The sequence below is a fragment of the Ictidomys tridecemlineatus genome, chromosome 6 (assembly GCF_052094955.1).
Source record: "Ictidomys tridecemlineatus isolate mIctTri1 chromosome 6, mIctTri1.hap1, whole genome shotgun sequence".
NCBI lineage: Eukaryota > Metazoa > Chordata > Mammalia > Rodentia > Sciuridae > Ictidomys > Ictidomys tridecemlineatus.
In genome coordinates this window covers 23234103-23259824 of record NC_135482.1, presented here as the reverse complement: position 1 = coordinate 23259824, position 25722 = coordinate 23234103, and the positions used below count along the sequence as shown (strand labels likewise).

At 36.0% G+C, this 25722-nt stretch overlaps 1 protein-coding gene across 2 annotated transcripts in view; it reads right to left on the bottom strand.

Annotated features, from left to right (window-relative positions):
• Ntn4 (netrin 4) overlaps positions 1–25722 on the bottom strand; it is a 105542-nt gene that overhangs the window by 55249 nt on the left and 24571 nt on the right. For both annotated transcript variants that reach the window (XM_005324446.5, XM_021725805.3), the window contains exon 3: positions 12918–13196. In XM_005324446.5, the coding sequence (XP_005324503.2) occupies positions 12918–13196 (279 nt within the window). The remainder of the gene's footprint in view (positions 1–12917; positions 13197–25722) is intronic.

Sequence of the window (25722 nt, the reverse complement as noted above, 5' to 3'; positions counted from 1 at the left end):
TCTGATGGATAGGCATTAAAAAATGATTTCTAGCAGATAAAGAACAACAACAAAAAACTGCAAATAAAGAACAACAACAAAAAAGATTGACAAATGTGTACTGCAGTGCTTGTCCATAGGTAAATTCTGAGTTTCCTATAATACCATATAAGAAACTGCCTCACTGCCCAACTAGGTAATATGGAATTTTTTTTCAAGCCAAAATTGTCGCCAGTCATGAAGTTCAGTTACGAGGACAGTTGCAATGAGGCCATTTAATTCCCTCTCTGCTCTTCACTTGATCTCAGTTAAGTCTTGTTTTCATAGTTTCACTTTGCACTTGTCTTTTTATATTTAAACTTTTCCAAGATCACACAGCAAATCAGTGGCAGAATAGGCAATGGAACTCCCAAGAGAGACTCCCAAAATATGAGACGCTCCATCTTAGAACAGTGATGTCATCCAGGAATATTTTTTGTTTTCCTTCCCACAAACACCGAAAATAATCTCTTTGAGGGAAAAAGGGAGCATCTCGATTTCAACTTCTTAGGACTTATTTAATTTTAGAAAGAATAGCCAAGGTGGAATTAATAATACGTAACCACTAATGTGCTGCTAAAAAATCTTAATATGATATTAAGGCAAGAACCTGGGAAACTGCATGAAAGCAAAAAAGAATAGAACTCATTTTGTAAGCAACTTATCTGTTCAGCAGGGCTTGACGTGAGAATGAAGGAAGGTTTTGTAGGGTCTTGTTCAATGTCTTTTAGGATTTAGATGCGTTTTTATAATTAGTTGGGGGCCAGGTAGATCCTATTAGAAATGCTGTGGGGATTATTAAGTACTTTTCACCCCATTGACATTCATTTACTCAATGTGATCACATAGCTTTTGCTCATTTTAAAGGAAAATTCCTTGTCACAGACTACTTTGCATTCTCTTACAAAGTTTTTTTTTTCCTTCAATTCATTCTAGCTCTCATTTCCCACTGTTTTCCTTCTTTCTTGACAGCCCTGTTTGACTGTCACTCAGTACTCTATACAGTGCAGAGGGTGTTACAAAAGTTGACTTGTTTAAGATAAATGAGCCCCTGATTGTAGTACAAGAAGCGAGTTGCTAAGGCATATTTTCTTTGATAGCTTCTGTTGTCGAATTAATTCATTCAGATACCTCTCTTCATATTGGAAAATTGCTTGTTTCCATGGGAGTCTTGTAGAACACAGTCTGCATTATTGTGTATGTTCATATGAAAGATCAAGGTGGAAATAACTGACTTATTTAAAAAGTTCTTCTTGTTTGGCAAATCTATCAAAATAGACAGTCATTAAGAAATCTGTGATCTGCTGTGTATGTCCAGAAACCACAGCCATGGCTATTGGACACATTGGTCTCTTTAAAACCCATCCATCCAAAGATACTGCTTTTTAAAAACAGTTTAATGACTGGGACTTGAAAAAAATATCTATTCATTCTACAAAAGTCTTATATAACCAGTCATATTTTTGTTTTTGAGCTATTTATATTTTTGTATTGAGATTTCACATAACATAAAACTCATCATTTAAATATTTTAGTGTATAATTCACTAATTTTCAGACTATTCAAAATGTTGTACAGTCAGTAACGCCAATTCCAGGATACTCCCATCACCCTGGAAAGAAACCTCATATCAACCAAGCACTTACTCCCCATTGCCTTTGAGTCTCAGCACCTGGCACTCACCAACCTGTTTTGTTTGTCTTTATGGAATGGCCAGTTTCAGGCATTTCATATAAAAAGTATCCAATCTCTTTTGTTTAGCATAATGTCCAACCTCTTTTGTTTGGCATAATGTTTTCAAGGTTCATCCATGTTGCAGCATATATTGGCACTTCATACTTTGTTATGGTTGGATAATCTTCTATTGTATGGATATACTATATTTGTTTATCTGTTTATCAACTGATGGAAATTTGGGATATTTCAACTCTTTTACTATGATGAATAATGCTGTTATTAACATTTATGTTCAAGGTTTTGTGTAAATATATATTTACAATTTACTAGGGTATAACTAAGGAGTAGAATTTACTGGGTCATGTGATAACTGTATATTAAACATTTTTAGGAAATACCAGATTCTTATCTACAGCATCAACATTACTTTATATTACCATCAGAAATATATGAGGGTTTCAATTTCTCTCTGTCTTTGCCAACACTTGTTATTGTTTGTCCTTCTATTACAGCTAGCCTAGTGACTGAGTAGTAGGGTCTCATTGTTTTGATTTGAATTTTCTCTAATGGCTAAAGACATTAAGCATCTTCTTATGTGCTTATTGATACCTTGCATATCTTTAAATTTTTTTTGTAGTTGTAGATGGACAGCATACCTTTATTTTATTTATTTATTTTTATGTGGCACTAAGGATCAGTGCCTCACAGTACAAGGCAAGCTCTCTACCACTGAGCCCCAGCCCCAGCTACCTTTGCATGTATTTGAAAAAATGTCCATTCACGTCTTTTGCCCATTTTTAAACTGGTGGCCAACCTTTTGTGTTTTTTTCCTTTATTTGGGTCTTTACTTTGTTTAACAATGTTTTTGAGTTTTCAGTATACAGGTCTTACTTGATTATTTTAATTCCTAAGTGTTTTATTTGTTTTTGATGTAGTTGTAAATGGAATTGTTTTCTTAATATTACTAATGGATTATTCATTGTTATTATATAGAAATACAAGTGATTTTTGAACGTTGATTTTATGTCTATGACTTTGTTGAACTTGTTTATCAAGTCCAGTATTTAGTGTGTGTGTGTGTGTGTGTGTGTGTGTGTGTGTGTGTGTACGTGTGTTCTTACCTATATATAAGGTCATATCATCCGTGAAGAAAAATAATTTTACTTCTCTTCCAATCTGGATGCCTTTTATTCATTTTTCATGCCTAATTTCCCTGGCTAGAACTTACAGTACAAAATTGAATAGCTGTGGTGAGGGCAGGCATTCTTGTCTTGCTCCTGATCATAGAGGGAAAGCATTTGGTCTTTCACCACCAAGTATGATGTAAATGTGGCTTTTTTTGGTAGATGACCTTTATTATGTTGAGGAAGGGAACGTCTATTTTTAGTTTTTTTGAGTGCTATTTTTTTCACTATTCATGAAAGGATGCTGGATTTTGTCAAATGCCTTTTCTGAATCTATTGAGAAGATCATGTGGTTTTGTTCTTTATTTTAACATTATGGCATAGTACGTTGGCTGACTTTCTGATGCTAAACCTACCATGAATTTCAAAACACATGGTCATCTAGATATTTACTGAAATAAAATTTTATAACCAAGAACTACTCTCTTTCCTTAGTTGGGAAGTATTACTACTCTTTTCAATACTTGGGGAAAAAAATAGTGCATCAGTCATGACTGGCTTAGCAATGTCTAGATGAAAATATTTTAAAGGATTTATCTTAACTAAAAAGTAAAACTCAATTTCTATAACTAAATTTCTTCAACAGGTGTTATAGCATGAAAAAACCTTTTGAAAATCTAGTATAAGAAATTAAATGGAAAAACAGTACTATTTATTATATTGAGGGATAGCTGATGTATTTAAAGCCATCTATGTCTTAGTATTTACAAATGTTATTACTCTGTTTTCAAGTCCTACAACTTATGTAATGTGGCTATACTAGATATCGAAATATTATCAACTATTTATTATGAGATACATTTATGCTAATATAGTTCTTTGGCTTCTGAGCATTCTAGTCAAGCAGATATTATTAGGTTTCATTAGAATAATTTATTGATAAAATAAAACATTTTAAATTTCATAATTACTCATTATTTAATATCTAAAACACAAAGAGTAGGTTCTTGCTTTTCTAGATATGTACTGCATAATAACCATTTAATTCCCTGGCAAGACTATTGTAATTCCATTGCAATCTGATGAATTTAAGGAAATAATATACAATAGAATGGATTCAAATATCTCATGTGAATCAGGTCCTTTAGTAACAAATCTAACATGAATTTTAGTTGCTATTTAATTATAAGCCAAATGTTTTGTAATTAAATTATTAAGGTTTTTCATATTATGGAAAAAAGGAGTAAATTAAGATTAGAATAATATTTTAAAATTAAAAGTCAGTATAGGGTGAAATAGAATTAAATTTTCATTTCAATTTCTTTTCTGTTTAATCCAGAAAAATCACATAAAAAATGTTCCAAAAAATGTTGTGTCATCCATATCTGAAGAATAGTTTAAGAAAAACAGTGGCAATATCAGAAATAAACTCACTGTGTTTCTCCTTTCATCACTTTTCAGAAATCCAATAATGGAAAGGAATACTGAAGATAAGTTAGTTACTCTCTGAAAAAACGTGACTCTGGATCAAAGGTAACCAATGTGACATTTTTAATATTTATATGATTACATTATTTACAAAGCCTGTGTAAGAGGATATAAGAGGATTTCCTTTCCTTGGGATGACCTTAAAGTGGATTATTAGTCTTTATCTTATTGCTTTCATAAGACCACAAAAATATCAACTGAAAATAAGAAGCACTCTATATGAAACAGCACTAAGCAGTTTGAAGGTTCTTTTCTTAGCCTTATGTGGGTAAATGTGACATAAAATAATAAATTTTGTAATTAGATACATGAGTTTCTTAACCCCTATACTCCCAAACATAGGATAAAAATACTGGTTTTATATATTTGTTTGGGAATTAAAAGAAAAAATGTGTATACATGTGTGATATAATCAAGGACAGTCATTATTAACATAATAACATTGATTAATTCATTCATATATTGACTAGGATCTTTTGAACCTATTACATGTTAGACGTTACAAATGTCCCTTTTTAGCAACTAGCAGATAAGGGAAGATGGACATGTAAACAAATAATGACAATACAGTGAGGTAAGTGCTATAATTGAGAAAAACATAGGGAGCTCTGAAAGGCCTGCGGAATGATAGGGTTTCTGTGGAAAGACCACTAAGAATCCAATTATCTGAGAAAGGCTATGGGTTCTTTGTTTTCCATGTTAGTGAAAGCAGGTAGAAAAGATTGGAGCACAGCTGTCCTCACTTTTCCTACTCCTATGTATCCCATATTTAAATTATATTTTATTTTCATATGGGAACTGAAATTACAAACAGGAATTAAAAGATAAATGTGCTGCACCTATGAATTGTCTCCTCTGTTCAGTATATGGACATAACTCCAATTGCATGTTCCCTTTAATTTTAGAGCTCAAACTAGGTTCTTATCTTGCAAACATTGAAACCACTGCCCCTCAGAATTCTGAGTGCTGGCTGAGCCAGCCACATGCCATGCCTGGTAGAGATGTCCTTAGAGATGAAGAAATAAAAGGCAACAGACACTTGACCAGTGTTTATTCTTATAAATGTCATAGCTGTGAGTATCACATATAAAATACTTAATGGTCAGACTGTTTAATCATGTTCCATTTCTAACATGTGAGCTCTTTTAAAGCTAACAATATATATTTTTATTTTAAAAATCATAATTTTCTGGGTTTTTTTGTGTCTAAAGAGCTAGAGAGAAAGGCTAAACAGAAATCATAGTTCCGTATTACTAAAAAAAGACTGAATTTTCTCTGTCTTCTGAAATTATTATAAAGTGTGTGTTAAACTTATGTATCTGTTCAATAACAATGCTCCTTTTGCAAAAGGAAATAAGGACTTAAATTACAACTTATCTTCTATTGGATGTAATTATTTTAGGACAAGTTAAAATACATTTCCAGCTTTTACAAAACTGGCAAGATGCAAATGAAGTACAACAGAGGAAACTGGTTGTAAACCAGAAGTCAGACAGCCATCCGTAACATTAGCTTGTTTCTCTTTCCTTGTTGCTTCCTCCCTCCTCTCTTCCTCAATATTAGCAATTAAATTGGGAGACCAGGCCTTCCAGACAGAGATCTTACTCCAGGTTCTCAACAATTCACGCTATGGACTCAAAAGTGCTACAATGAAAAGGAAATTATTCATGAAAAAATTTGCAAAGTGAGATCTGCTTTAAACCTAGAGTGGGGGCACTTTATTTATTTTTGGGAGTACCAGGGATTGATCTCAGGGGCACTGAGCCACATCCCCAACCCTATTTTGTATTTTATTAGAGATAGGTCTCACTGAGTTGCTTAGCAACTCGCTAAATTGCTGAGGCTGGATTTGAACTCTCGATCCTCCTGCCTCAGCCTCCTGAGCCACTGGGATTACAAGCGAGTGCCACTGCGCCCAGCCCCGGAGTGGGGGCACTTTAAAGTAAGAAAAATAACAAATTTAAATTGTCCCATCCCAAATTTATAGAACTGGCAGTTCAAACCTGTTAAAGAAATTCATTTTTATACCTTTACAATGCCTCCAGTTTTGATCTAGATAGACATATGCTTTACTTTCTGCAAAGAAAGTTCACAAAAAGCAGAATGAAAAATGTAATATTTTGGAGAATTAACCTTACTTTCTTATTGGCTTCTATTTTACTTTTAGATATATCATCTCTGGCACCAACATTTTAGCTTTCAGATGATTTTATCCTTTCACCTTTCTGTGAAATAATTAAGTACTTACAAATAACAATTTAAATGTTCTGGGGGAACCCTTGAAAGGAATCCCACAGGGAATCCTTCCATGAGTGCAAAGATTATTTTCTAATTCCCTTTGTTCTGAAGTCTTCTGGTTTCCTAATCATCAAATAAAAAGAGTAATTACTCATTGTTCAGTGAGTAGTTATTCATTGCTGAGGGACTACTGGCAAAGCTATACCATACTAACACAGAGTGTTGAAAAGAAGTTTAAAACCTTGAGACAAATTAGGAACAGTCTCACACCAACTATGTGGAATTAGCATACTGCATGTTTTGTTAATATTAGGAATACAACACTGTACCCCCCATTGGTGATAGGATTACCTATTCCTCCTGATCCCACTATGAGAAATGAAATAGGTAAGGTTCCTGATGCTTTTCATCAGCGGCAAAAATGATTTAGGAAAAGATGGAAGTAAAGGATAGGAAATCCAGAAATCTCTCTTACTAATGAAACAAAGTTACTTGACCCTGCCAAAGACAGCCACTTTTAAATTATTTACTTTGAGATTATCCAAAGTTATTGCTTTTATTCTTTCTCTTTTTCTTCCCTTTGGGCCAACTTGCCAGTTGCTGAATGGAAGAGAAGAGAGAACCAATATTAACTTAATATGCCATATTAAAATGTAGATGACGTGGATAGATTACCCATCCCTACAAGAAGAGTCTTTTGAATAAGAGTATTTTCCCCCCTTGGAAGTTTATTGTGGGTGGAGGTGGGGCGCAGTAGTAACAAAACTGAGTGTGTGTAATTGCTATGTTACTGTGACTTCAAATAAGTAAGCTGATCTCTCTGTACCTTGATTTCCTTTATTTTCAGAATAGCTATAAAAATATGTTATGGAGTTGTAGTAAAGATCAAGTAAAATAATGGATGAAAAAGAGTTTTATAAAATATAAAACAGTTAATTGTTGATATCATGTTTCATATCCTCACTTCCATCCTCTAAATCTCATCGTCCCACTCAGTCCCTTGAACCCATCCCCAACCCCTTGTCCCTCCCATCCTTTCTCTTTTATCTGTTCTTAGTATAATGCCAACCCTGGTTAGATCTACATCTTTAATAGCACTGGTGCCTGACAGGTGAATTTAAAGTGTGTCTCTACCCTTTCTGAGCTTTGGAGAAGTAGGGTAACATTTCCAACCTTCAGTTCCTCATTCATGAAAAAACGGTGATGATATAGTACATTATTCTTGTGAAGATTAAATTCAATAACATTTGTAGCCTAAAAGTATATGACCTGGCACATGGTGAGCATTTAATAAGTGATGACTATTAGTATTTCTAATTCATAGCTAAGATTTTTTTCTATGCTGACTTACAGATGTTTATTTCCAAACATGAGTGTATGTTTTACTATATAAAAGATTTTAAAATCCTGATTTAATAACACTGTTTTAAAACCTTCAGATCTTTTCCTTAAGACCTTGAATATTCAAGAACTTTCTAAATATATACCTTTGGCTTATTTATAATACAGTAAAGAAATTTTCAAAAGAAAATAAATTATGTAAATCTTTTCCGAATCTATAAAATGTGATATATAAGATATTCAAATATAAATATATATTGTTCATAAATATATGAACAAGTGTACTCAGATTCAGTTGGAAAAAAACTTTTGGAATGAGGCCATATGAATGATTCTTCTAAAGCCTGCTTTACAAAGCTAGGTGACTAAGTAACGTTATCCCCAAGTTCCACTAACATGACTCCACAGGTTTCAATGTTTACTCTTGTATTTAGAACACATCAGTCAAAATATTAACACTCTTTTCTAATGAGTTTCTCATTGCAAAAGAAAAGTCTATCTAAACAAGTATAGCTCAAGGCATTTAAATAATTCTCCATGGTACTCTAGGGCCTCTGTGTTATCCAATGGATGATATTTTAGTACAACAATGAAATGGTCCATGTTTCTTCTTATTATCACCCATCATCCAATAGCTATAAAGTCGCCAGCTGTTTGGAAAAAAAGAGAACTAAATCAGTCCTCTACAGCTGCAAAGAGAAGAAAGCTTAAGATCTCCTTTTCACTTAATTTCTGGGATCTCAGCAGTCTGGAGTCAAAGTACGGTTCTCCTTGCCACAAAATCCTATCCTTGTAAACATGTCAAGCAGCACATAGCCAAGACTGATTTTTGTTGTTATTGGGGAAGAACTGTATGTGGGAGAAACAGTAGGGGTGACTGAGATAACACAGTATCATAATAACAGCAATGTTAAGTTGGGTTTACCAGATCCCAGACTGGCTACCATACTTTTTAATCCTCACAGTAACTGCAGAAGTAGATATTATCCTTGTTTTATTAGGAATCTGAGGTTCAGTGAGACTGAGTAGTTTAGTAAAAGCTTGGTAAGCCATGTTTAGGTCGATTTGACTGCAGTGTTATAGTCTTAACCATGGCATTGTTTTGCCTTCCAGCAAAAGGAACAGTTGAGGAAAAATGGAACTGGGGAAGGCCAACTGGGAAATGGGGAGGAGGGAAACATGGAGAAGGTGATACTACTTTAAAAGACACATGAAGAGGGCTGGGGGTGTAGCTCAGTGGAAGAGGGCTTGCCTAGCATGAGTGAGGCCCTGGGTTCAATCAGCAGTACATCTCCCCCCTCGCACAAAAAAGGACACATAATACAGCCAATTTGTATACCTTCTCCCAAAGAAAGGAAATAACCCTAAAATCTTAGATAGCTTAAGAAATAGTCCAAGAATCATTTCCACGAACTTTGCCAATTCATTATCATCAACCATCAAGAATTCTGTACCATAAAATCAGATTTCACTTCACTAATTAATTTTTCATCCTAGAAAGAGTATTACAAGCAGATGAATTGGCTCAGTCTGTAAAGGCTCAAATTTAGTGAGGACCTGAATTGAATCACCTGAGGGGCTTGTTAAACACAGAGTCCTGGGCCCCACCTTTAGAGTTTCTGATTCACTAAGTTTGGGGTAGCATCTGAGAATTTAAATTTCTCACAAGCTATCAGTCAATGCTGATGCTGTTGGTTCATGGGCCACACTTTGAGAGCCACTAATATAGATAAAAGATGTGCTAAAGAAAGTTAGATTTGTGTATACACACTTACGACAAGCTGACCTGTCAAAGAATAACATTTCTTAAGAGGCTACCTTCCATTCTGTAGACATAATTTGTGAATCCTGTTATTTACAGAGGTATACATAAAATGAATGGTGTCCACAGACAAACATGGGAATGCAGGTGACCTTACAGGTGTTTTACAAAAGATTATGCTTACAATGTGCACTTTGCTCAGCTTTGCCATTTTAGAAATAAAAAACTTCACATTCAAAAGAAGTGATCACTTCAAAATTTAAAACAGATCAAACATCTCTAACCCCAAAATCCAGAATCTGAAATGCTCCAAAATCTGAAAATTTGGAGTGCTGACATGATGCTACAGGTGGAAAATTCTACACCTGACCTTATGTGATGGGTTGCAGTCAAAACACAGATGCAGTAAAAAATAATGTATAAAATTACCTTCAGCCTATGTGTATAAGATATATATGAAACAAATGAATTTTGTGTTTAGATTTGTGTTCCATTCCCAAGATATCCCACTGAATATATGTAAATATTCCAAAATCTGAAAAGTTCTTAAATCCAAAACACTGCTGGGTCCTAAGCATTTCAGATAAGGGATACTCAACCTGTACCAGTACTTTGCAATTCAGAAAAATATAGATAAGAATAAAATTGCTCTTAAGATTAGGGGTGGGAAAAAAATCTGAAACCAAAATTACTCATATTTTGAACCATTGCCTCTAGTGGTCCAGTTGCTTATGGCTTTTTTTTTCTTTTTTAAGAGAATAGAGAAAGGATTCTCATGGAACTGGATCCCTGGAAGCTGACAGTCTTGGCGCTTAGCCTGTTTTTTTATTGTTTTCTATCCCTTACCTTGTCCTAGTTCCAGGTTTGGCTGGGCTTGGCCTAGCACCGGCACCTGTTTAGTTATAGCACAAAGGACTACTACCACCACTGCAGAAGATGAAAACTGGGTAGAAATACATCAGAAAACTAGTATTATTTAATAGGAAATTGCTTTCAATTTCAAAGCAGCCTGAGATCAGTAAGGAAATGAGGTTCCCATTCCATACGGTCTTTTAGAATGAAGACTTCTCACTCAAACATCCTTTTAAAATGGAAAAGCACTCAATATCTAATCCCTTTTACTTGGTTGTTCAGCTGCTTCCTTGAGTTGGTAATTTTCTTGCCAGCAGAATGTTGTATAAGAAAATTTTATTTTAAGGATTTTACAAAAGTCTGTTTACTTTGAGTAATTACCCCTTTTTTCGTTTAATAGAATAAAGAGAAACTTCTAGAATTTTCCCTTTCAGCTTTAGAAAATACTGCTCACTCTTTGAAAGTTTACACCCAGACAACTTATTTAAAAAGAGAAAAAGAAACAATAATTTTTAAATGCATGCTCATGAATATTTTATAAAGCTCTTGAGAACCCTAATAATTTAGTCTGATTGATCAGAGCTATTTAGGTTGTCTCAGGCCATTCACTGCACAAATATTTACTGAAGGCCTACTCCATGCCATATGATGGGGGCCCCCAGTCTTGTGTCTGTCCTTTTTCTCAGCACTCTATTCTGAAGTGGACCTGTAAGGTGAGGATTATAACATAAAGTTGAAACAAAAGGCCTTCTTTCATGCATTCACCAAAATACAGTGGCAGAAATTTATGAATCCTCTACCTCACACAGGCCTTTCTAGTTTTCAGTCTAGTATATATCTCCATGAATGTCTGGGTTATTTCCTATTTGAGTCATACCTGAACCCAATTAAACAAGATACACTAAATTATTCTGCTCTTTATTTGAAGCAGCATAATTTCTTTCTTTTATTTTTTTAAACCAGAGATTGAACCCAGGGGCACTTAACCACTAAGCCACATCCCCATGCCTTTTTTATTTTGAGATAGGGTCTTGCTAAGTTACATAGGCCCTCTTTAAGATGCTGAGGCTAGCTTTGAACTTGAGATCTCCTGCCTTAGCCTCCTGAGTCACTGATTACAGGTGTGTGCCAGTGCACAATTTGGCAGAAGCAGCACAATTTCAAAGTTCTTTCAGTGTCTGGAAACTAGCAGGTATTTGTTGCATGAAAGCTTCATTTTCTTCAACTTTGGGAGCCTTAGATTCACTAGAAGTAATAGATTGATTCTGCTTTTGTTACTGCCTGGCCACTGTCTTAGCATTTGTCAGGAACTCGTTTGAGTTCCCCCACTGCTGCCCTGTGCCCTGCAGATAGCCCAGCCAGCACATGCTGTGTTGCTGATCAGCTTTAGTCCATGGACCCTGGTGATCCTACTCTATGTTAAGGATGGGAGAAGGAGGAAGGAGTGTGGAATCTGTTCTTCAGGAAATGCAATAAGGATACACTGAGGCCTTTTAAACTTAATTTTGTCTTTGCTTTGCTTTGCTCAGAAATATCAGAGCAACATATAAGATTAAAGAATTAGAGTGATCTCCTACTTTTCTTCTCCTCGACTAATCTCTATCTATAGTTCTGGATGTATCCTGACAAAGTGGTTGCTGTCTAAGTCATTGTTTCTTTTTTTGAGGATGAGGTGAGACAATGAAACTAATTTCTCATTATCTTCCTATTCCTACATTGCCATCATTCAATAAAACTCCTACTGAGCACCTGCTCCTGACTCAGGTGACATGCTTGTTGGTCCCAAGGATGTGAAGATCATGCAGTCCCTGTCTTCAGGAAGTTCATGGTTTCTTGGAGGATGCAGATAAGAAAAAGTCCAGAGGAAAGCACAACATGTTTGAACATAGAAGAAAGACAGGTTAACTCTGTCTTAGGATGAAGAAGGGTCAGACTGGTCTTCACAGAGAATTATTATTTGGACAGCAAGATACCAGGCATTAAGTTGAGGTTCTTGCTTTCCCCACTTGAAAATCTACTCAACAGTGGCTCTACCTCACACAAGCTTTCTAGTTTGCAGTCTAGTCCCCATTTACTATCAAAGCTGGATTCAATGTGACAATGTCACTAATGTGATTATGTTGACCTCTCCCTACTGCTCATCTTAGGCTTTATATCTGAAGGTCATGGCACTGAAAATTGGCATGGGTGTTTTCCAAGAAATCTAGCTATCACATTTGACTATAATTCTAAAAAAATAAGTTAATAAGTACTTTATAGGATGGGTATGGAGTTGGAGGAGTGGTTCAGCAGAGGAAGAAATAAGAAGCTCTGTTAGACATATACCAAATTTCAGGGAACTTATACTACTACTATCCGAGGTTGAAGGTAACTTATGACTTACTTGCTTTTCTTAGAGGAGCACTTGAGTTACCTACCACATGGAATGCTCCTGGGGCCTTGACCGGTCTGAAGCCATCAACAGGTATACAGTGATCCGCATGGCCATTGCAGAAGCAGCTGCCCTTGACAATGAAATCATAGATTGCATAGTGGGTAAAATGTTGAGGCTTTGCATTCAGGTCATTTTTCTGGCAGGGACAAGACTGTCGTTTTAGCAGCTGCACACGGAGGTTGGTGATCTTCAGCTGTTCCTGAACTTTGGCACTATAAGGGTTCTCTGCATCGTACGGTGGTGACAATGCTCTGAAAATAACCTGTAAAAGAGAAACATTGTGTGTGTAGAGGCTGTGTACAAACCCTGAAATGTTTGCCCATGCAGTCTCAGTTTGATTTATACTTTTGTTATCTATGAGTGATAAGCTAGCAATAGGTTTTAAAGCCTTGATCTCACCTGGGGAAGAACCGCCCTGTTATTCTAGGGAGCAGAAGTGTTGCCTCTTCAGGTAGAAGAAGTATACACTAAGTAACCAGCGCAGACTTGATGACAGAGACAAAGGCAGCCATTCAAAGATCTTGAGGAAAGAACATTCTGAGCAGAAGGAATATCAAGGTTAACAGCCCTCAACAAGTCAAGCTTGGCTTGGGCCGGGAACAACAAGGCCATCGACTGGAGACCAGTGACCAAGGGAAGAGTGGCTGCAGAGGACAGAAAGCATGTGCGAGACAGACACAAAGAAAGACCTTAAAGCTATGGTAAGCCAGGTGCAGTTGTCCATCTCTGTAATCCTAGCAACTCAGGAGGCTGACAGGAGGATCACAAGTTCAAGGCCAATATGGCCAATTTAGTGAAACCATGTCTAAAAAAAATTTTTAAAGCCACGGTAGAGTTACTCTAACTGGAGTGGAAGCCACTGAAAGGTTGATTATAGGCAGAGAAGGGATCTCAGTTGTCACCTCTTCTAAAAAGAAAACTTTTTCTTTTCTTTTTTTTTTTTGGTAGTGGGGATTGAACTCAGAGGCACTTTACCACTGAACTAAATCCCCAGTCTTTTTTCATTTATTTATCTATATTTTGAGACAGGGTCTCACTAAGTTGCTGTCGGCTTTGTTAACCAGCCTCAAACATGCCATCCTCCTGCCTCAACCTCCCAAATTGTTGGGATTACAGGTATGTACCACTATACCCACATAAACAGATTAACTCACATCTGCAAATAGAATGAATTATAAAAGGTGAAGAATAGGGGCTGGGAGCATATAACTCAGTGGTAGAGCTTGTGCTTAGCTTGCTTGTGTGAGGCCCAGAACTTAAATAAATAAATGGTAAAAAAATATAAACTGGAAGACCAGTCAGGAAGCAATTGCAAAATCAAGATCCAGGAATTTACGTTTCTAAATGAAGTCTGACCTTTTCAAAGATTGCTTAGTTATTAATTGGGGCTACTATTGTGGCCAATCTTTTCTAGAGTCGCCCTCCCGACTGGTGGCACATTTTGAGGGTATCCTTGCTGGTGTTAAATATACTTCTCTTCGGGATGAATTTGATTTCCAAAATTAGTCAAAAGTCACTTAAAACCAAGTATAGGGAGAAAAAAATGGCTGATCAAGTTAGTTAAGAGGACTTTTGATTAAATGCAAGGTTTAATTAAGTAATTTATTATGTAGGTTATAGATAGACTTTAAAGGCAACTTAACACTTTGTTTCTGAAGAGGGAAGAAGGCTGGGATGGGACAGACTTTGGCTGCTGGTTACCGGGAAGCCTCTGGGCATGTGTGTGAGTCTATGTTTTATATGGGAGTCATAAGTCAAAAGTAGGCTTTGGAAAAAATTCCGTTTAGGTATAATGTATCCGAAAGGAACTTTCCAAAAAAAAATTTTCTTTAAGAAATTCTCTGCATATAAAAATTTCATTTTAGAAATTCATGTTATACCAAAATGAATTTTATCAACCACAGTAATCAAAAGTTCATTGTATGGGATTATGTCCTCAATTATGTATAGGAGCACATTTCCAAAACTGTCCTCCATGAAATATCATGCTGAGGGAAGAAGGGACAATTCAAAGTACACTGGCCTCCATACAGTGGCCAGAATGATCCTCTACCAACATAAGCTGGATAGTTTCATTCCCTTGCTTAAACTCACTTTCCCCTGCCCACCCTCTGTCAAAGACCTCCCATTTCCTTCAGAATGAAATACCAAAGCTATATAAGGGTCCTGCCTAATTTCTGTAATAAATAACTGAATAACTAACCAGAGTATGCATTTTAAACTTGCAAAGCTTAGAAAAAAGGTTGTTTCTTAAACAATATTCCTCCCTGTTTAACCACAAGTAAAGTAGTGGAAAACAACATATTAGGGAAAAAAAGTTTCTAAATAATGTCACTTAAATAAGTGATGAGAGTGGATGATTGTTTCTTTTTTTTTTATTAGTTGCTCAAAACATTACAATGATCTTGACATATCATATATCATACATTTGACTCAAATGGGGTATGAATTCTTATTTTTCCACGTGTACAGATTGCAGGATCACATTGGTTATACAGCCACGTTTATACATACTGCCATACTAGTGTCTGTTGTATTCTGCTGCCCTTCCTATCCTCTTCCTATCCCCCCTCACCTCACCTCACCTCCCATCACCTCTCTCTACTCCATCTACTGTAACTCATTTCTCTCTCTCTTTTTTTCCCTTCGCCTTCACATCCTCTTATATGTAATTTTGTATAACAATGAGGGTCTCCTTCCATCTTCCGTGCAATTCCCCTTCTCTCTCCCATTCCCTCCCACCTCTTGTCCCTGTTTAATGGTAATCTTCTCATGCTCTTCCTGCCTGCTCTGTTTTGAGTCCCCCCCCCCCCCCCCCCCGCCACTTATATCAAAGAAGACAGTTGGCATTTGTTTTTTAGGGATTGGCTAACTTCACTTAGCATAATCTGCTGTAATGCCATCCATTTCCCTGCAAATGCCAGATGATTGTTTTTTTTTAAAGGCAGAAATCAGAATATGATTTCATATTTTGAAACATTCAAAACAAAAACCAAAAAAAAAAAACCCACAAACAAAACTACATTGAATCCATTGTGGGCTTTATATAGGACTCATTTTCAGTGTGTCATCCCAAACACCAGTATATCTGTTAGATATTCATGAGAAACTCTTACTCTAAATAATACAAATGATGTGGGGGGCCCCCCACCCTCTGTCCCTTTTATCAACCACAGTAATCAAGGACAAGGAAAGGGTAACCCAGTGCGACTTGTTCTCTGAAAAGTCTGCAGTGCACTTCTCCATGTTGTCTGCCCACCCTTCCTTTTCCTGAACACTGGTGGCAGCTGTTTGCTCTCTCTGTTCCTGTCACATATTTACCCTTGACATTTACCCTGGCTCCCTCTCCCTCCCCACCCTACTCCTCCCTCACCCTGGGAGTTGAGAGTTGTTCATCACAGGCAGAGCTAAGAGCAAGATCTGTCAAGGTTTGGGGAAACTTAGAAGCTCTTTTGCTTCCTGGACGCAGCCTGTGGAGGCTGAATGGTGGCTCTGTGCTTGGTGTGCCTGACACCACAGTTGGCACGCTGATATCAGCAGGGGACGGACATCATGACCCCTGAGGCCGCATGCTGGAAAGGAGACAGCAGAGTGCTACAGACACAAAAGTGAACGGGAATTTAAACCATGAAATCTTTTTTTCCAGAAAGGAGACGCCTTAATCTGATACCCTGGGAAGTGGATCTAGCCTGCATCAGGAAACAAAGAGCGCGCCAATGCAGATGCTTCAAAATTCTGGCAGGTCGCCCTTTGGGTCCCACCCAGGTTTTCTTCAAATGTCCCCAGAAGAAGCCTGTATGGCACTGCTAAAATGAAGTCAGATGAAGTGTAGAAGTCCTCCATAGAACATCAGCCTGTTCTGGTTTCCATCCCCAAACAGGATCTATCTATGCGCCCATTGCTGTTCCTGTGTCCCCAATTGCTTCTAAATATATACTCTCAACATGGTACCTTTAAAAAGTCAGGAACCAAGCTTTTGACTAGGATCAAGCACACTTAGATACTTCTGGCTTGTTCATGCTATTGGTCAATACTTCATGATCTTGTTTCCTTAAATTAAGTACTTTTATTATGTTTAGTAGTTAATGTTCTGCTCACTACAGAAAAAAACATCTGTCATTCAAAAAGTATTAGACAGTAAGCACCTTCAGTGTGAACCATCCCAAAGACAACTGGGGTTATGAACTTGATAATATCTTTCCATCTAAACTTCTGTGTTTATATATAAAATATGTCAGTAACTTCGTATGCCTTGTGAACATTTTTCCAAGTCATTAAATTTACCTCTACATCAGTGATTCTCAAAGTATGGCCCCCAGACCAACAGCATCCCTAGCAAATTTGTTAGAAATGCAGATCCTTGGGCCCTGTCCCAGATCAACTCAAGCAGAAACTCTGCCGGCCTGGCCTAGTAATCAGTGTTTCAGCAGTCCTTCCAGGTGATTTTTGATGCATGATTAAGTTTGAGAAACATTACTGCATAATTTTGAAACTTGCTTAGCATTCCATCCTATGGATATGACATAATTTATTTATCCAGGCTCCTATTATTGAGCAACTAGGTTGTTTACAACTTTCCAATGCAACCAACTATCATGAACAACTTTGAAGCTAAAATGTGGGCATATACAGTAATTTCCTAAAGATGAGTTTCCCAATGTGATATCAATAGGTAAAAAAAAAATAGATAATTTTAAAAATGTCTGGCCTTCTGAATGAATCAGAAGCAATTTCCTACTTCATCTTTGGAATCTTCACATTTTCCTGATCTTTCCGGGCTTTTCTGAGCCAGGACTCCCTTAAACTTTTGCCTGAGGATCTGGATTATTGGCTCAGGCTCTGCTGTTTCTTATGTCCAAGTGTAATGAAGCAATCCTTAAAAAGTCTGGAACAAGTTAAGACTGCCTATATTGTCTTTCTTTTCTAGAATTTGTACACACACACACATACACACACACACACACAACATACTCTCAATAACAATGTTGAATAGTAAAAATAACATTCTATGTCTTATTAATACTCTGACATAAAAATTCAAACAGTATGAACACACTGTGAACAGAACAAGGAATAAATATTAGGTACATAGCAGTAAAGGAGGTCTTTTAGAATCTAACTCAGACCTTACATATTGTTCCCTATCTAAAAGTTCACTGTCTATGTTGAATCACAATAATTCAAGGAACATGGGGCTGGGGGTATAGCTCAGTGGTATAGTGCATCCTTAGCATGCACCTAAATAAGAAACAAAAACAAAGTAAACAGGAAGAAAGAAAAAAATAAAGATACAAAAACTTAGTCATCACATTAACAATTTCTTTTATATATTCATATTTTTGTGTTATACATAATAGTGGGATTCGTTGTGCCATATTTATACATGGACATAACATGATTTGGTCAGTTTCCTTCCCCAGTCTCTTCCCTTTCCCTCCCCTCTTCCCTTCCCCTGATCCACTATTTTTTTTTTTTAAGCTGGTAGCTTGGGGAATACTTTATGTCCAAGTTGATTATCCATCCTGTGGATGCCCTTGGAACTCGTTCTTTCCATGATAGCACTTGTACACTAGTCTATTGTTAGTGCCTATTTACTTGTCTGTATCTCTCATTAGACTCAGTGTTCAGAGGGCAGGGATCTTGTTTAGTTAACAGCTGTGTCCCCAGCATGTCCCACAGTCTCTGGCACATTGTAGCATTTCATAATTGCCGTTGGAGGAATAAGTGAATGAACTGTTTCTCAAATTTCATTTTGAAAGGAGAAGCTAAATAGAGGATAGGATTTAGAAGAATTAAGAAAGCAAGATGCTTTTACCACAAATTCTGCACTCTTGATGAGAGCACATGAACATACCCCATTGCATTAATACCCCTGTAAAAATATGTAATATACTTCAAAATGATTTTATAAATTCCTTCTCTTCAGTGGCACACAGATTTTTCCTATACTCAAGGAAAAGGATTGGGCAGATATGAGCAGACACCCAAAGAAATAGTAGATCTTTTCCATAGTTTCTGGTCTCATTTTCTTACTTACCCAAAATGGAAGCTTTAGAAACATAACTGCATTGTTCTTTAGTAGTATTCGAAATCTTACATCTTCATGTTCTCAAAGAAGCTTATTTTTGTTTCATTGATGTTCTCTATTGTTTTTCTATTTCACTAGTTTCTGTTTTTATCTTTATTGTTTACTTTCTTCTGCTTACTTTGGCTTATTTACTCTTATTATACTAGTTTCTTAAAGTAGAACTTTAGATCATTGATTTAAGACTTATCCTTTTTCCTAAACATTTCTTTAATTGTATCCTACAGATTTGATATGTTGTCTTTGTTTCCATTCGCTCAAAAATACTCTCTAGTTTTTCTTTTCATTTTTTCTTTCACCCATAGGTTATTCAAAAGTTGTCATTTCCCAAATATTTGGGGACTTCTCAAATATCTTCCTGTTATTAATTTCTAATTTAATTCAATTTTGGTCAGAGAACATATTTTGTGTGATATAGATCTTCCACATTGATTGATACCTATTTTATGGCCCAGTTTATATTGATAAATTCTCCCTGTGCCCTTAAAAAGGTGTTGACTCTTCAATTACAATGATCAACTTATCTATTTCTCCTTTCAGCTTTTGCTTCATGTACTTTTTATTGTTGCATCCCATAATTATACATAATAATGGGATTCATTGTGAAATATTCATACATACACATTTACTTCATGTATTTTGAAGTCCAATAATTAGGTGCATAAACATTTAAATTGTTATAGTCTCTTGATGAATTGACTCCTTTATCTTCATAGATCTAAAGTCTATTTTTGTCTGATAGTAATATAGCCACTTTTGAAGTGTTAGCATGGTATATCTTACTCCATCTTTTTGCTTTTAACTTAGTTATGTCTTTATATATAAGGGGGATATTTCATAGACAACACAGTTAGGCTTTTAATTTTTTTGGGTTGGGTATTGAACCTGGGTATGCTTTACCACTCACTGAGCTATATCCCCAGCCCTTTGTTATTTTTTTGTTTTGAGATAGGGTCTCACTAAGTTGCTGAGGGTCTAAGTTGCTCAGACTGGTCTTAAACTCGTGACTCCCCTGCCTCAACTTCCCATGTTTCTGGGATTATAGGCATGGGCCACCACACCTGACCCAGTGGTTGTTTAAAAACATATTATCCAATCTGTTAATCTGTGCCTCTAATTAGAATATTTACATCTTTTACATTTAATGTGATTATCAGTAGGGTTATTTTAAACCTGCCATTGTGCTATTTGTTTTATTTTCCATTTTCTTTATTTTTCTGTCTTCTTTTGGACTGAATATTTTAGGGTCATATTTATTTCCTTTTTTGTTAATTAAACTTTTTATGGTAGTTGGTTTAGGATTTATAGTATCTCCCTCCCTCCCTTCCTTTCTTTCTTTCTTCCTTCCTTCCTTCCTTCCTTTCTTCCTTTCTTTGCTGGGGCTCAAACCCAGGGTTTCACTCATGCTAGGCAACTGCTCTATCTCTCAGCTATTAATTTATCACAGTCTACATTTAGGTCACAAATTCTAATTCACATATAGTATAAAACAATATGCTTCCATTTTCCCACCCCAACCTTTGTACTAATGTTATTATGCATTTTGCTTCCATGTTATAAATCCCACAAGACATTGATGATACTTTTGCTTTAAAAAGACAATTTATATTTAAAGATAATTTAAAAATAAGAAAAAGGATATTTTACATGTATTCACATTTTCCTTTTTTGATATCTGGTATTTTTCTTCTGTCTGAAAGACTTCTTTTAACATTTCCTATAATGCAGGTCTGCTATTGATATACTTATTTTGAGATTTTTTTCCATGTCTGAAAAAGTCATTATTTCCTTTTCATTTTCTAAAGATATTTTTCCTGGGTATAGAATTCTAAGTTGACAACTTTTTCCCCTTCAATATTTAAAGTTTCTGCTTCACTGTCATCTGGCTTGCATTGTTTCTGACAAAAACCTTTTGTCATTCTCTTATTTGTTCCTCTATACAAACATATTACTTTCTTCTCTGATTGCTTTTAAGGTTTTCACCTTGCGACTGTTTTTAAACAATTTGATTATCATGTGCCTTGGAGTGGTTTTCTTCTTGTTTTTGCATTTAAGGCTTATTGTACTTCTTGGGGCTGTGGATTTATAGTTATAGTCAAATAAAATAAAATAGTCAAAATTTCAGCCATTCTTTTCTTTTTTTTTTTTTTCTCCAACTACACATATATTAAATGGCTTGAAGTTGTTCCATACTTCATTGATGCTGTGTTTCTTTTTTGGCTCTTTTCTCTTTGTGTTGTTTATCATTTCTATTGCTATGCACTGAACTTCACTAATCTTTTCTTGTATAACATCTAATCTACTAATACTATTCAGTGTGTACTTCATCTCAGACATCAAATTTTGCAACAGTGGACATTAAATTTGAGGTTTTATTATCTTGTCCATGCCTCTGCATAAGGTGGAGAATCTTTCCTCCACCTTTCAAACATAAGGAGTATAGTTTAATAATTATTTTAAAGTCCTAAGCTACTAATTCTATAATTTCTGTCATTCAGAGTTTGTTTCTATTGATATATTTTTCTTCTCATTTTACATTGCATTTTCCTGTTTCTTTGCAAGTCTTGTTTGCTTCTAGACATTGTGAATTTTACTTTGTTGGGTGATGAATAGTTTGGTATTTTTATGATTATTTTTTGTAGTTGTAGATGTAAACAACATGCCCCTTCCTTCCTTCCTTCCTTCCTTCCTTCCTTCCTTCCTTCCTTCCTTCCTTCCTTCCTTCCTTCTTTCCTTCCTTCCTTCCTTCTTCCTTCTTATTTATCTTTAATATGGTGTTAAGGATCAAACCCAGTGTCTCACACATACTAGGCAAGTGCTCTGCCACTGAGCTATAGCCCTAGCACTCGTTTGGTATTTTTGAGCTTCTTCTTAGGATACAGTTAAGTTACTTGAGAAGAGCTGGATTCTTTTGAGGATTGCTTTTAACTTTTGTTAGGCTGGACCATCCTTTATCATAGAACACATTTTGGCCCCTTATTGAAGCAATGCCCCTTTAATTATTCTAATGATGAGTTACCAGATTTTCCATGCTGAACTATTCTTTGTCCTGTGTGATCTCTGGAGATTATTCCTTTTGTCCTTTAGGGTGATGCCTTGTCTGGCTGAAGTGATTTCCTTACACACATGTGCTGATCAATACCCAGCTGGAGGCTTAAGAAGGAGTTCTCTCTCAGTGCAGAGCTCAACTGTCTGGAACTCTGCCCCATAAGCTCGAGCTGCACTGGCCTTCCCAGCCTTGCAGGTCCTTCAACGGAAATCCACCAGACTCGTCCGGGTTCCTCTTCCCTCCACTGCTGCCTGGACACTCTCACTAGGCTGTAAGAGGGACAATCCTCCTGTTCACCTCATTTGCCCCCAACCCCAGGGATTACTATCTTCTGCTGCTTTGTGTCCTGTGTATCTGGAAACTGTTGTTCCATATGTTCTGTCCGGTTTTTCAATTGTTTTGGGCCATCAGGAGGGAAAATCTTGTCTTTGTCACCCCACCCTGGCTGAAAGGTGAACATAAGCTTAACCCAAGGCAGCTTAACTTTTGTAAAATACAGCTTAACTTTTACAAAATACTAATTCTTTATTTTTGGATAGAAATTTGTAGAAAAGACATACTGGAAGTTTTATAATAAAGCTAAAGTGTTGTTACAGTTTATAGATAAAAGACATGAAAAGTAAATAAGCTTTCTTATTGGGCATATCAAACAAAGACATATGAAATATAATTTAGAATATAAATATCTAAACCTAGCAAGTTTATTCTTTTATTCCATGTTTAGTAATTTGTTTCTTTTAATGGATAGGTAAAGCTTCATTATAACTTCCTAAGTAATTTATGATACTGATTTTCTGCTCCATATATTTTTATGTTCATGAAATTTTATGCATCTTTATACCCCCAACATCTACTATAGTATCTTATAAATTCTCAACAATATTTATTGAATGAGTGAATGAGTGAGTCAATATGGAATCATGTTAGTACAGGTTTATTTAAATTTTCTGATGTGTGAAACATAATGAAATTTTATTTTTATAACATTTATTTTGTTTGTGAAAGAAAGTATTAGTTATATATTAACTCTTCTTAAGCTTTATCATTTTAAAAAATACTTCAGTTGTATCCTAATTTTATACTCACTTTAATATTTGTGATCAAATTTTACTTCATAGAAAAAATGAATTTAATATTAATCAATATAAAGCAATACTTTTTGAATGCCCTATTTGAATAATATATTCTCAATAACAAACATAAAACAACCTTGAAAATGACTTTGAAACATTTAGGAAAGAATCTTTGGAAGTTTTGCCTAATATAAGCTAATAAAAAGTCAAGTTACTTCTATAGAAAAACTATTTCTATGTAAGAAAAATAGTCATGCTTTTCCCCACTCCATATAAGCCTATTGAGGATAGCATCTGTAATGAAAAACATTTCCAATTATATTATAATGTCATCATTTGTTCCATGTATTTGTTTACAAACAGCATCTGGTTAATTTATTTCAGTCTTATGTTACTATACATCAATAACTGTTAGGATTATTGTTAGTTTAAGAATAATCTGGGAAGTGGTATGGAGATTCCTTAGAAAATGTGGAATGGAACCACCATTTGACCCAGCTATCCTACTCTTTGATCTATACCCAAAGGACTTAAAAACAGCACACTACAGGGACACAGCCACATCAATGTTTATAGCAGCACAATTCACAATAGCCAAACTGTGGAACCAGCCCAGATGCCCTTCAGTAGATGAACAGATAAAGAATCTGTGGTATATATAATGTGGTATATATAATGGAGTATTACTCAGCACAATTGAGAATAAAATTATGGATGGAGTTAGAGAATATCATGCTAAGTGAAGTAAGCCAATCTCAAAAAACCAAAGGCTGAATGTGTTCTCTGATAAGTGGATGCTAATCCATAATGGGGGGTGGGGGGAATGGGATGAATGGAGGAAATTTGCATGGGGCAGGGGTGAAGGGGGAGGGGGTATGGAGGTAGGAAAGATGGTGAAATGAGACGGACATCATTACCTTAGGTACATGTATGATTGCGCGAATCGTGGGACCCTACTTTGGGTACAACCAGAGAAATAAAAAACTGTGCTCCATTGGTGTATAATGAATCAAAGAGCATTCTTCTGTCATGTATAACTATTAGAACAAATAAAAAAATAAAAGTATGTGTTCCCTATTTATGTATAATATGTTAAAGTGCATAAATGCATTCTACTGTCATGTATAACTAATTAAAACAAATTAAAAAAATAAAAAGAAAAAAGTGGAAAAAATATATAAATAATATCCAAAAGCCAAATGTTCTCTCTGATAAGGGATGCTGATCCATGATGGGGGGGATGGGGAAAATGGAGGAACTTTGATTGGGCAAAGGGGAGGAAAGGAAAGTGAGGGGGCATGGAGGCAGCAAAGATGGTGAAATGAGATGACATCATTGTCCTACTAGGTACGTGTATGACTGCACATACGGTGTGACTCTACATCATGGACAACCAGAGAAATGGGAAGTTGTGCTCCATTTGCGTACAATGAAATGACATGTATTCTTCTGTCACGTGTAACTAATCAGAACAAATTAAAAAAAGAATATACTAAAAATCTAAGCATGAAAGTGGATTAAAAAAACTCGTCTCCATTCAAATGTTTATTAAGCTACCTAAAGACTTATACTTTTAGGTTTCTAAAATGATGAGACTAACACTCTCCACTTTTTGTATTGTCTCCTTGCTTTAACAAGGAAGGTTAGACTTCAGTTCCCTTATGAAGCCAGTTTGTTGGCATCAATGAAGTTGAAGTTGGGAGCATCTGAGTTTAAAATCTCAGAGACGAAGACAGGGTCCCTAATACTGTCTATGGCAGGCTTCTGCTTTCATGGCAGGTGGCCTTTTGGAAAGTATGAGAAACTTCAGGCTTTTAAAGCATTGCAACAAGTGGGAGTTCTGGTTCCATGGAAAGAGAAGGCTGGACAAATAGAAGACAGCATCAATGACACGTGGGCGTCTGCAGTGGAGCAGCTGGTTGGTTTAATTTTAGAACATTTGTCCTTGCCTGTGCCACTTTAAGTAAAGCACCTCCTTGTCTTAGAGAAGTGTGTCTGTATTTCGGGCAGCACCTAAATCCTTTTGCTTACACTCTGGAGCATTAGGCACTCTGCTTCATCAGATAGTCCACCTTTTAAAGTGGGAGAGTCTTATCTTCTGAGCTAGGACAATATAACCCAATAAAGCTCTCAATGGAGCAGGCTGAGGAATGCAGTGCACTCGAGTGACTTACTTGTACGATAATAACCTCAGTTGTAAGTACACAAAAGCCTCTTTGCATGTTTCAAGGGCATATTTACAGTTTTAAAGTGATGAAAAGACTGCTTCTCAACTATCTTCAAGGGGAAAGGGAATGACAGAACTGCAAGGAGAACGAGAAACAACCTAAGACCAAAATAGAAACAAAGATCAAGGCTAAAAATACATTATAAAATTTCCCTAATACAAGTGGAATCCTAATTTTTCCTTTGCCCTCAGCACTTAGAGTTGAAGGATTTGAATGTCAGAAAAGTATTCAACAATCATGATCCAGTCCAGCTAGAGGAAACTGAGGCTCTGAGTGCCTAAAGTGGCTTGCTAAAGGTCAACCAACAAGTTAGTGACAGAGTTAAGTCCAGAACCCAGTTTCTTTACTCTCAA